The sequence below is a fragment of the Pipra filicauda genome, unplaced genomic scaffold (genome assembly GCF_003945595.2).
Source record: "Pipra filicauda isolate LSUMZ 115617 unplaced genomic scaffold, ASM394559v2 scaffold68_size4259465_pilon, whole genome shotgun sequence".
Classification (NCBI taxonomy): Eukaryota; Metazoa; Chordata; class Aves; order Passeriformes; family Pipridae; genus Pipra; species Pipra filicauda.
This window is the reverse complement of record NW_024104853.1, coordinates 3,803,363-3,815,602: the sequence shown is the minus strand read 5'-3', so window position 1 is coordinate 3,815,602 and position 12,240 is coordinate 3,803,363. Positions and strand designations below refer to the sequence as shown.

Here is a 12,240-nt window from a genome sequence, read left to right as displayed (position 1 = left end):
CTTCTCTGGAGCAAAATAACCTATCAAGTACAGCCTTTTTTTTCATCAGCTAACTATCTGTTGAATTCTTCTAGTATGACTCCAACACTTTTTGGTAACTGCTACTGCTTTAACTGTTTCCACTCCCTGGAAACAACACTGCATTCATAGCTTTATGACTTACTGAAAATAGCACTATAAACTGACATTTCCCTGATTATCTCCCTGACATTATAAAGACCTCCACCCAAGATATCAATCTGGGCAGGCTTGGTGCTGTGCCCATTTCCCCAGGGAGCCTGTTCCAGTGCCCAACCACCCTCTGGGTGAAAAATCTTTTCCTAAAATCTAACCTAAACCCTTCCCTGACACAACTTCAGGCCATTCCCTCAGGTCCTGTCACTGTTCAACAGAGAGATAGATCAGTGCCTGCCCCTCCAGTTCCCCTCATGAGGAAGTTGTAGATTGTGATGAGGTTTCCCCTCATCCTCTTCTCCAGGCTGAACAGATGAAGTGACCTCAGCTGCTCCTCATACGGCTTCCCCTCAAGGCCCTTCATCATCTTCATAGCCGTCCTTTGGACAGTCTCTTTTGCTTGTGCTGTGGTGCCCAAAACTGCATGCAGCCCTCAAGCTGAGGCCACACCAGTGCAGAGGAGGACAATCAACTCCCTCAACTCAGAAGGTGTCCCTCCATCGGCTGGTGATGCTTTGCCTGATGCCCCCCCGGACACAGTTGGCCCTCCTGGCTGCCAGGGCACTGCTGACTCATGTTCAACTTCACATCGACCACGACCCCCAGACCTCTTTCTGCAGGGCTACTCTCCAGCATCTCATTCCCCAGTCTGTACACACAATCAGGGTTGCCCAATCCCAGGTGCAGAATCCAGCACTTGTCATTGCTAAACTTCATATAGTTGGTGATTGCCCAGCCCTCTGATTTGTCTAGGCCTCTCAGTCTTCAAGGGACACAACAGCTCCTCACAATTTAGTGTTGTAAATGTCTACCTTTTCTGTTCACAGCTAGTAACTACAAAGATTTCAGCAATATGGTCTAGCAAAAAACAAATCCCACATGAATTCACTGAAAGTAACATAGAAACTCAGTCAGCCAGGGATCCAGCTGAGCTGCAGCACACGGTGCTCCTCTGACACTCAAGGAAATGGACACACTTCGATTTCATGCATCAGTGTGAGGAAAATGGCATCTGAAGGCTGTAGATATAGAGCACGTCCTGCTGAATTAACAGCTGACACAGCTGTAACATAACAGGGTAATGAAGAAGAGCAGCTGACCTTCATTATTCAAATGTGTTGAGTGATGTTTTCAACAAACAGGTTCTTCTTATACAGCACTTCTGCAGATTTTAATATACTGACATAGGAAAACAGCAACTTCAGTTCACTGGAAAGTTTTCTTTTTAATTTTACCATAAAAATGCAAAATAAACTCTTTCACTGTAATGTTATAGCTTTTAATATTCCTGAGCTGCATTTTAGAAGCAAAAGTATTCTTAAATGGATTTAACAAGAGACACTGCAGCCTTACTTTTAACACAACAAGTAAAAATAATTTAGCAAGAAGGCCCCTTTTTCAAGATAACGTATAGCTCTTTATATACCTGAAAAAATGCTTCAAGTAGCTCTATGCCACCTGAAGTAATTACAAAGCCAAATGTCAACACAATATTTGAACAACTTTCAACGATTTTACCACTGCTTCTTACTTCCTACACCAGTGTGCCTCTCTTATATGGAAAGTATAATTATACAAAGGCATTACATGTCAGAATAGTTTGGGCCACAAAGCTTGGCATCATAAAGACATACGAAGGAATCATAGCCATTTAAAAGGTATCCTGCATATCTTTATAGTCAGTTTTAAGAAAAATATGAAAGTCCTGCTATCCACCTCAATCAGTAAAAACTCTACTTTGTTAAACATGTTTTCATTGATTAAACCGGAAAACACTTCAAATCAAATCTGTATGTAATAGCTTGTCACCTCTGTAGTTCCTATAACTGGCATCCATGTATTTTTCAAGCCAAATTAGGTGATACAGAGATAAAAACTTAACACACTAAAATTAAGCTTTAGAAAACTGAAAGTGAAGAAAATAGACCGGCTTTTAGCACAAGCACAGGTGGTTATACCTACATTGTGGTAGAAACATAGAAAGAGACAACAAAGGTCATAAAAATCAGGCATCTATGTTCTTGATTTCAGGGACTAGATGCAACCTAAGCATTGGTGAAACAAACGTGTTTTCTATAGCAGTCACACCGATGAGGTCTGGTTTACAACTTTCTGGCCCTTTTGTCCAATCACAGCCTTTCAAAGGAGTCAAGGCCTCCACTACCCACTCCAAGTACTCCTTCGCTTACTCCGTGATCACCTCCGGTGCCTTCGTCTCCTGCTCACACTTCTGCGACTACGACTTCTTTCCCTTCTGTCTCGTCTACGTTCCCTACTGCGAGTTCTCCTGTAACGTGAACGCCTGGGGCTTACACTTCTCCGACGAGGACTACGGCTTCGTCGAGGGCTGTAACTTCTGCTAGAGCGCCTATAATACCTCCTTTCTTTCCTGCGCTTCTCATCCCGGTAACTCGCATCTCTTCTGTGTCTGCTGCTCTCTCGTTTACCCTTACTGTCATCACTATTTAGGCTACTACATGAACGGCTCTTTCTTCTCCTTGGCTCTGTGCTACGTTTGTCCTGCTCACAGTGTGAGCCCTTCCTGTGTGTATTCTGGTCACAGCTAGAGAGGCTCTTCTGCTCCTGGTTATTGGTGGGAACACATGACAGTACCCCTGAACCTCTTTTCTCAGAACACCTCTCAGAGTTTGTAGTATGAAGATTCTGACCTTCTTTGATGGGAACTTTGTTATGAATGTTGCCATTTAAGTACTTGCATTGAGTGTTTACACTTTCAGGGGATGCTACTTCTATTTGAGAGCCGGAAGCCAGTTTGCCAGTAACGGCCTGTCCTGAGGTAGAAGTGATGCAGCTGGATGACACAGTGTGTGAAACACCACTAGGGTTTTTCAGTATGTCAGAATGAGATGCTTCAGGTTCTTCTTTGTTTTGATTAACTGCATCCATTTTCTTGCTCAGAAGATTATTCAGTAGTTTCTCCCTCAGTTCCTTTTCTTTCCTCTGCAACCCCAGTGCTCTCTCTTTTTCCTCTTCCACACGTTTAAGCTCAGCCTCCTGGAGCCTCCGTCTCTCCTCTAGCTGCTGAAGACAAATCTTTTCTTCATTCTGTTCTTGCTCCAAAAGCTTTACTGTCTAAAACAGTCAAAAGGAAGATAAGAATAAACAAAAAAACATTTATATACCTGCTCATGCTTTCAAGTTGTACCATAACAGAAAAGTAGCAATATGGCAGAAAATAAAATCTAACTAACAGAACTTAACCATCCCAAAATAAAATGACGTTTCCTTAAGGGAAAAAAAACCCAAACCAGTCAACCAACAAAACCCACTAACACACAACTTTTTGAGGTGAAACATTATTGGTTCACGATTCTTGAGTGTTAATTGCTCCTAGCTGTTTCACACAGCAAAAACAAAGCTTGGTCTGTATGCCTCCTTAATATAACAATAGTAACAAGAACTAGAACAATGTGAAATCTGCAATATTGAAATACATTTATCAGGGCCAACACTTGAAGGTTTCAGTCAAATTTAAAAATAAAAAATAATCAGTCAAATATAAAATATTTTAAATTTCACTGAGAAGACTTTCTCTTAGATGATTGCAACCTGCAGTTTGTAGATGACTTTACAATGAATTCATAAAAACCAGCAGAAATATTATGTATTTACGTATATAAAACAGACAAATATTATGTAGAAACTGATTCCCATTTTGTCAACCACTTTAGAAACTCATGATACTGAAAAAGACAGTTTAAACATTTTTTTATACTGACCCAGCCAAACAGCTTAGTGTAGACCTTAGAATTCTCCAAGTGACAGAAACATACTCCCTGTTTCATCAGGCAACCTTTCTATTCTGCAGCTACAAAGTTTAAAAGCCTGCCAAAAGCATTTCTCCCTTCTTCTACTATATAACTGGTCTGTACATAGCACTCTATGAATTCAAAAACACTCCTGAGGCACACCAGCATGAAGGAAAAAAACCATGCTTTGCCACACAGCTTTCATTTCTGCAGAAAATACTTAGCATACATTACACCCTAACATGACTTTATCCAAGTCTTAAGCTTCACTGTTTCAGTGAAAAAATAACTAACACCGTTAGAGACAGGACCTAACATTTAAATCCTTTGCTGACAATTCTTTTTCTACAGAAAAATAATTCTGTACATTTTCAAATATCAACTAATGAAAGTTTATTCTTTGAAATTGCAAAGAACAGTTAACAGAATTGCTGAAAGCCAGATGGGTAACAGCATCAAAACTGGAACTAAAAAAAAAGGAATTTTGCATCTTATCTTCCACCTTTAGTTCACTTTATCAAGCTCACACATTCTTTTACTGGACTTAAGAGCAAGCCTGCCAATTACTTTTCAGGTAAAAAATGTTATTAAGAACTACAGTTTCAAGTTCACTCTTCCATTTACCTATACGTGCATAATTTTCCAAGGGAGAAATACTGTTTCACTGTGCTTTTCTGATTTTTTGTCTAAGGAATAGCATCCAGAGAGGTAGTAAACCTGTTGTTTAATGAACAATGCTCCCCACCCCTCTCAAGTCAGGCTTTGTTCTGCTGCTTTCTTCATTAGCTTCTGAAATAAATATTGAAGTTACCTTTACTCTGCTTAGCAGTTCTGCAATTAACCTAATGGACTGCAGATTTCTCTGAGCTAGCAGCAGCTTCCTTTCTTCTAGCTTTATCTTCTCTTGCAGTTTTTTCTGTTCTTCAGCTTGAAGCTTCTCAAGCTGCTTTTTGTTTCGTCGAACTTCACGATCTTTCTGTTTCTGTTCTCTCTTGCGCAACTTCTCTTCCCTTTTTCTCTCTCTCTCATACTCTTCAAGCTCTCTCTGCTTCCTAAAAAGAGATGAATATTTTTACCTTATCTAGGCCAGTTACAATTTTAGATTCCTATGTAAAAATACCTTTTATACTGTAAGTAAATTTCTTTTTAAGTAACTCTTATTGATTACTGAAGAACAAAAGTAGAAAACTGAACATTCTAACCATTATTTGCGAGAGCAAGCAGTCATCAGCCTGCCATTTTTTAAAAACAAAGACAAAATATGGCTACAAACCTATTCGACCAGAGACAATAACCATGCATCAGGCAACCAGGCAGAGAATTATCATGATGAGAAGTAAAATACCAAGCCAAGTAATGTGTGCAGGGGTGGTGGTTTTTATTTCAGTCATTAGGACAAAATGGTAGCTCATGCTATAGGCCAAGGGTTTCTGAGATCGGGTGTCTAACAGCACAATTTTTGGGAAATTGAGTATTTTGCAGGTTTAGAGTTTTGAAATGAACGTAAGTATAAGTTATAACCTAAATAACCCCATTCAGAGTTAAGTGTTTCACTTTAGCTACAGGAAACTTCCGTTTAGTTATCTTCTATCTTTTGACACTGATATGAAGGAGTAACAATGGTTTTGATATGTCTGATAGTTAAAAATATAACTAAGCAAAAAGCAATAAATACCTTTCTTCCTCTTTTTGTTTTTCCTCAGCTTCTTTCTCTTTACGCTTTTGTTCTTCCCTCTGTTTTTCAAGCTCTTGAAGCTTTTGCCTTTCAAGTTGACGTTTCTTAATTGATGCATCACTGAGGTGTTTTGTTGAGTCAAAAGAAACCTTTACAGGATACAATTGAAAACAAAGAGACAGAATTAAAAATCCCTCATAACCTACCAATTTTAACCTAGACCTCAGTGTAAGTACAATCAGCAATACAAACCCTTTTTTAAAAGAAAGAGAACTTCTCTATGTACCCAGAGCAAGCACCAGCTACTGTAACCAGGTAACTAGGTATTAAATGACCGTGCACTAGCAAGATCAGATACCAATTTACACTTCTGTGTCCCACAAGGAACATAAACCCCAGTTGTGGCTTAGACTGTGGCTGCCCAATGTTTTCAACATGTCAGAACAGGTACATACAGAACTCTTAATATATGCACGCTGTTAGGGACTGTACAGCATTAGGTAGAAATTGGTCTAAACACAGGCCCATTTCTGTTTAAAACTGATTCTTAAATTTAGCAAATGAAATAGTTCTACAACATTCAGCACCTGGTTTAAGCAAGTGCCTTCCCACCAGTTCTAACACCAAGATTCCCAAACTGAGGTACACCGGACTGAGGATCCCAAGGAAGATACGCACATCTGATCAATGAGACCTCAGAAACAGTAAACTTCCAGGACACATGAACACACCTTGGCCATGTCCAGTTGCATGTTGGAACAGGACACCAGAAGACACCACAGCCCTGGTGTCCCTATCATTCTGTGTGGACCCAGGTGTCCCTAAAACATTCCCGCAGAGCCATGGTCATGAACCATGGGGAAGAGAACAAGGGGCACACGCTCTGCAGTTTAATTCACCCAGGCTCTACGTAAAATGATGTTTCACTAACAGGCTGAAAGGACAGATAGGTGGAAACACACAAGGTGTTCTGACCTTGTATGACAGATATCTGCCCTGACAGGGCAGCTGCCAGGAAGACATGCTTCCTCTTGCACAGCCAAACTAAATTTGGGAACCCTGATCCTCTGTGTGCAAGTGACAGTTTGAATTTCACTGGGCCAAGCCACAGTTTTTATGCTGCAACTGACAAGCTTTGATAACAAGATAAAATATTACAGCATTTTACTTACACTGACTAAACCTGCACAAATATTTGCATGTTCCCACATTACACACAGGAATACTCTAGTTTTTTTTCTGAAATGCAATTTCTGGTTTGATGAATGACTATTGGGCATATTGAAACATATTGGCAAACACTCAGTCAACACGTAAATGCTCAAACCACCTCCAGAGTAAGTTTTCTTGAGGCCAAGCTTTCATAGATACTACATCTGAACTGATTGTCTTGATCTCTCCTATCATAGCTGTAATTTCTAAGACAAATAGGTTACAGAAAAACAGTACTGGAAAACACAGTACATAAATATTATAAATTAAGGCTAGTGCATTCACACTAAACTGTGGTAGAGATCACCACTCCCATTAAAATTTTTGTGGAGCCCTTCTGTATGTGAGGTACACTAATGATTAACTGTGTATTCCCCAGGCCATACAAGCCATTAAACTTCACAGTTCTGACACTTGTCTGGTAGAGCTCATTGTCAATACAGGGACCAAATACAGAGGCTATGAAATTTCCACCCCTCACCAAATTCCAATTTGTAGTGAACACAAGAAAGAACTATGCACTTTAAAGTCAACCTTTTGGTGAAATCTGTCTGAACTTGTTCAGAATTAGAATTCCAAGTGAAATCACAAAATTTATAAACACACGTTATTTTCTAAAACTATTCAGAAAGTGATGTTTGTAAACCTGACCCTTCCATCAGCAGTTCTCATTTCTGGAACTGTCTTGTTAAGGAAAAAGCAAAACTCCACTCACTTTGCTCACGCAGTCTAACAACACATTTTTCTGCCAACATTTTCTATTTAAAATTGTATTAGGGTTGTTCCATGAAGCTACATGAGCGCTGTCAATGTCGCCTGTTGTCATCACTACAGTACACAGAGGTAGGTTTCAAGCACTACGGAAATAACATTTATTTGTATTTGGTCTTTCATATGGGTTCCCATAAAACAAAAAAAGCTTGCAGTCTCTCACCTTGATATTGCAAGCCACTGCTTTGCCATCATCACCTTTGTACATGAGCTTCATCCCTCGCAGAGCGTTCATGGCCTCGATGAAACCCGCGTACTCCCGGTACTGGACATAAGCTTCGAAATTTAAATGGCCTCCAAAACTGAAAGTGTGGAAATTTCTGCCAGTCATTTCTTCTCTGTAAGGGTCCAGCATAGGTATGTCCACATTACGGATTTCTCCAAATTTCTGGAAAACTTTTATCAGGACTTCTTCGCTTGGCTTTTCCGAGCCCGTCTCCTTTGCTGCAAACCACTTGCAAGGTAAGCCCTCCAAGTGAATGGTGTCCGGCCTTTCCCCCGGCAAAGTTTCGTTCATGTCCTTTGCATCACGGAAAAACGAGTCCCAGTCATGTCTGGTAGGAAAGTCAATCTTATACTCTGCAGCACGCACTTTCAAAATGTCAGAGAAGCCACTCAACTTTATTGTTTTGCCATCAAGGCATGCCAGGAAAGATTTAACCAAACTTTTGTTCTCAACCTCTCCTTCAAACCGAATGAAATCCATTGTGCTTTTAGAAATCCGTAGAGTGGAAAACTGGTGAGTTTGCACCATCCCCTTCAATCTTTCCATCACTTCCCAGTTCGAAATGGATTTTCCCGGTTGCTTCAGCTGAGGAAGGGCCACACTGATGGTCATTTTTGTAATGGGCTTAAGGTATAACCCACAGGGAGCACAGAGCTCTACAGCTTCTGATGTATCATGAACTATTGTTGCAGCAGCCATAACAAAGAAAAAGCATAGGATAAAAAAATAAAAGATGCAAGTTTAAGTTGCAGGCCAACAGTAGTCAAATAAAATAGCCCTTATCCATAAATAATTTAATTCTTTGGCGATTTAACCATTCCCAAGTTAAAACGATGTCTCTTAATACAGGAGTGAACTAGATAACTAAAACCGAGTAGTACAAACATCTTAAACTACTTTATAACCGCTAGAGCCTATAAGTAATTAAACCTCTGTAAGGCCTCAGAATAGAAAGCAAGAAGCTGATGACAATCTTAGGAATACATGAGGTTGGTATGTGATGGCTCAGAAAGCAGCTACCCTTTCTCAGAAGGGAGGGAAGGGACTGGCGGCGCGATGTCACACCGCTCCCAAGTTTACTTAACAACCAGGGAACCCCAGCAGGCTGGCGCCGAGGCAGATCTCACGTTCTCCGGAAGGAAGATCTGGAAAGTGTCTGCAACGAGAGAGAAGCGCTCTTTTGATTTAAGAGCCCGAAGCCGCACCGCCCCGTCCCTGCTGGCAGCGCCGAGCGGCCCCCGCAGGACAGGGCGGGGGAGCGCCGCGAGTCCCTCCGCAGGCAGTGGCCACCCCCGGCCGCATGGCCCGCCGGCACCTGCCCCGGAGCGGCTCCGCGGGAAGGCCGCCCGCCGGTCCCAGGGTCAATCGCACGCCCCGCCGCCTCCTCCTCGGCGCGCTCCCCGGCAGTGGAGCCCAGCTCCGCCTCCCTCTCTCCGTTCCTCCGTCCGTGTCCCGCTCCCAGACAGTACCCCCCTCCCGCCTCACCCGCAGCCGCCGGGACGCGTCACGCCGCGCGCGCCGCCGGGATCGACATCGCTTCCGCTTCCGCCTCCTCGCGACCCGGTGCCGCAGCGGCCGGGCGGGGCGGGGCGGCCGCGCTCTATGGTAGCGCCTCGCCGAGGCGGGAGGCGCCGCCTGGCGGCGGGGCGGGAGAGCAGCGGGTCACAGAGGAAGTGTTTCCGCCCTGTTGTGGGTGAATGCCCGGCCCGCGTTTCGTGCTGTGCCACAGGGACACACACCGCACAGCGTGGTTAGCGGGCACGCACCCAGCGTGTGTGGACAGCTGTGTTTCCTAGTACGGCAGTTTCCCCTTTTCACAGATTCACAGGTTGGAATTAGGTTGGAAACCACTGAGTCCAACCCATGACTGAACACCACCATGTCAACTAGACCATGGCACTAAGTGCCACTTCCAGTCTTTCCTTAAACAGTTCTAAGGATGGTGACTTTCTGGACAGTCCATTCCCATATCTTATTGCTGGTTTTGTGAAGAAATTCTTCCTAATGTCCAGCCTAAACCTCCCTTGGCACAGCTTGCAAATATGTCCTCTTGTCCCGGTTGCCTGGGGGAAGAGACCAACCCCCACCTGGCTACAACCTCCTTTCAGGTGGTTGTAGCGAGTGATGAGGTCTCTTCTGAGCCTCCTCCTCTCCAGGCTAAGCAGCCCCTCAGCTGCGCTCCACAGGACATGCTTTCCCTCTGTCAGCCTGGGACACCGAGGGCACAGCCACCCTGCCCAAGGCCACCTCATCTTGAAGGCAGAGCAGGGGTGACTGGGGTCACTGGCAACTGAGAGAGATGGGCTCTGCCTTGCTGCTTACCACGTCTTTCCAATACTTTTGCTGTGTTTGAAAACAAACCCAGACTCTGTGAAAGAAAAACAAAAATCGACAATTCATAATGTAGTTCAATAGCAGGAGTGACTAGTGCTGTTTGAGGTACTGTCAGATATCCAAGATATCCATACAAGGGTCTGGAAAATATGCCATGTGACCAACAAGGAGATTTGACTATTCTGTCAGATGGAAGTTGTGCTGGATAACGTGCAGTATCCCCAGTGGCAGGGAGCATGTGAGTTAGACAACTGAATTGAGCCTCCTAGATCGTCTTAGGGGCATGGTGTCTGGGTCCTACTGGGCTTTCAGCTGCCACATTAGGAGGGTGTGAATCTTCTCAAATCCTGGGTTGAACCTACTGCTGCACCTCAGCTGCCATCTCCAGTTCCCTAGAGCATCTCCTTAGACTCCTACAGCAGGAAGCTGAATCCTGGTTACACCTTGGCAGCAAACTTGAGACTTCTACACAACCACTTGTTTGGCATCAAAGATTACTTTTTTTTCTATAGATTTGATGCAGAGTTAAGGTCTGAAAAGGAGTTTCTATGAGAATAGCAAAGCAATATTTTGATCCTCAAGTACAGTTCTTAAATGATCTTATACTATTTTGCAGTTAACTCATCAGACCTTGTCACTGCAGCTTTATCATCATCAGATTCCTCATACTTGGGCTTACAGCAAGTGAAAGATGCAGAAGTTGCCACATACGTACTGACTTCATTGCCTCCAGATGTGTGTGCCCATGTTCTCAGAGAACCCAAGTTTCAACACTGTGGCTGTAGTTGCATGCCCCCACCTACTTCTTTCAACTTCCTGCTGCTTACCCCTACCCCTTGAGCTCTTCCTACTACTGCTGTCAGGCTCCTAGCCTCATCCTGTGGCTCAACCATTACAGCACCTTCCTGCCCCTGCTCCAGCATTTTAAAACAGGCACCAGCCTCCACCTGGGATAAACTCCCACCCCTTGAGAAACTATGATGGCAATAACCTTCAGCAGCAGGCTGGGTGGAAATAATGACTTTAAAGAGTCATTGACTTCAGTGCAGGAGGTCACCATCAATCCAGCAGCTGCAGTGAGACCACGGCTGTTGCGCAGAAGTGCTATTTCACATTGCAGATGCTGGTAACTGCTGGTCCTACTCTCTTTTATGGTTAAGTAGTAGTATAAACACAGAATCGGGAACTACAGCTACCATACAACTGTTAGAAACAGTGTGTGGTTTATGGTCTGAGAGCCCCTGCGTAGTATGTCACCTTCTGCTACAAACTTCCACTTGGGAGCACACAAAGCTGACCTCAGTAGGTTCTGGAGAATTTCAGTAGCAGCACAGCGAGACACTGCATATGGCAACAATTTTGAATCCCGTGCATGATAGCCCTACCCTCTGAGACTCTGCCAGAAATCAATATTCTGTATTTTAAACTCAAAGACTAGGACAATGCTCTGAAAAGTTACAAAATACCAGAATTGAGGTTACCTGTGACATGACATCAGCCACAACCTTGAGAGCTATCATAGATTATTTTTTCCAATGTACTGGAAAGAACTGTTACAAGCATTACATTTAATAATATTGTAAAATAAGAAGAAGTAGTGATAATGTACATAACTTTTAAAAGATGTAGTCAAACATCACTACTGCAGTGCAGCAAGTGTAAACAGTGTATCTGCTGAAATGCAGTCTTTTGCTTTCGGCAGATGTGTTATTTTTTCACTGTAGTGAGATACCTAAATAAGTAAATGAAATGTGTCCCTTTGGCTTTCAGAGTCTGAAGTCAACATCAGTAAAAAAAGGATATCACACCTACAGGGAAGAAGGATAAACCAGCAAAGTAAACATCAGCATCCAAGTGCAACTGTGTATGTAAATCTGTTTTTTTACTGTAAGACATTGACTCTCCCCAATTCTGTCAAATACATTGTGCTAATGACCTAAAAAAACCTTCTAGTGTGTCTAAAAGCTTGTACCTTTTTTCTGACTTCAAACAGATAGTCTTATAGAAGATCTCATTTCTACCTATAAACTTTCTCATCTGTATCCTCAGTAGTTAAAACACCAAATCCCAGAAAATCT

At 42.9% G+C, this 12,240-nt stretch overlaps 1 protein-coding gene across 2 annotated transcripts; it reads right to left on the bottom strand.

Annotated features, from left to right (window-relative positions):
- Positions 1–1,379: 1,379 nt before the first annotated feature.
- AKAP17A (A-kinase anchoring protein 17A) lies at positions 1,380–9,271 on the bottom strand. Of its 2 annotated transcripts, XM_027751297.2 has the most exons (5): positions 8,849–9,271; positions 7,766–8,508; positions 5,620–5,768; positions 4,756–4,996; positions 1,380–3,267 (listed from the first exon to the last, which is right to left on the bottom strand). In XM_027751297.2, the coding sequence occupies exons 2-5, from the start codon at positions 8,438–8,440 to the stop codon at positions 2,371–2,373; spliced, it is 1,962 nt and encodes a 653-aa protein (XP_027607098.1). In that variant the 5' UTR covers positions 8,441–8,508; positions 8,849–9,271; the 3' UTR covers positions 1,380–2,370. The 2 variants fall into 2 exon arrangements, with proteins under 2 accessions (XP_027607098.1, XP_027607097.1); XM_027751296.2 differs by having other exon boundaries at positions 7,766–9,271.
- Between the last annotated feature and the right edge of the window lie 2,969 nt (positions 9,272–12,240).

What these genes read in the sequence shown, in the direction of transcription:
- AKAP17A (XM_027751296.2), bottom strand. Translation starts at nt 8,527, where the DNA reads ATGGCTGCTGCAACAATAGTTCATGATACATCAGAAGCTGTAGAGCTC. An exon ending in CAGTGGCTTGCAATATCAAG is followed by an intron (nt 5,769 to 7,765) that starts GTGAGAGACTGC and finishes TATCCTGTAAAG; the next exon opens with GTTTCTTTTGACTCAACAAA. An exon ending in AAACAAAAAGAGGAAGAAAG is followed by an intron (nt 4,997 to 5,619) that starts GTATTTATTGCT and finishes ATCTCTTTTTAG; the next exon opens with GAAGCAGAGAGAGCTTGAAG.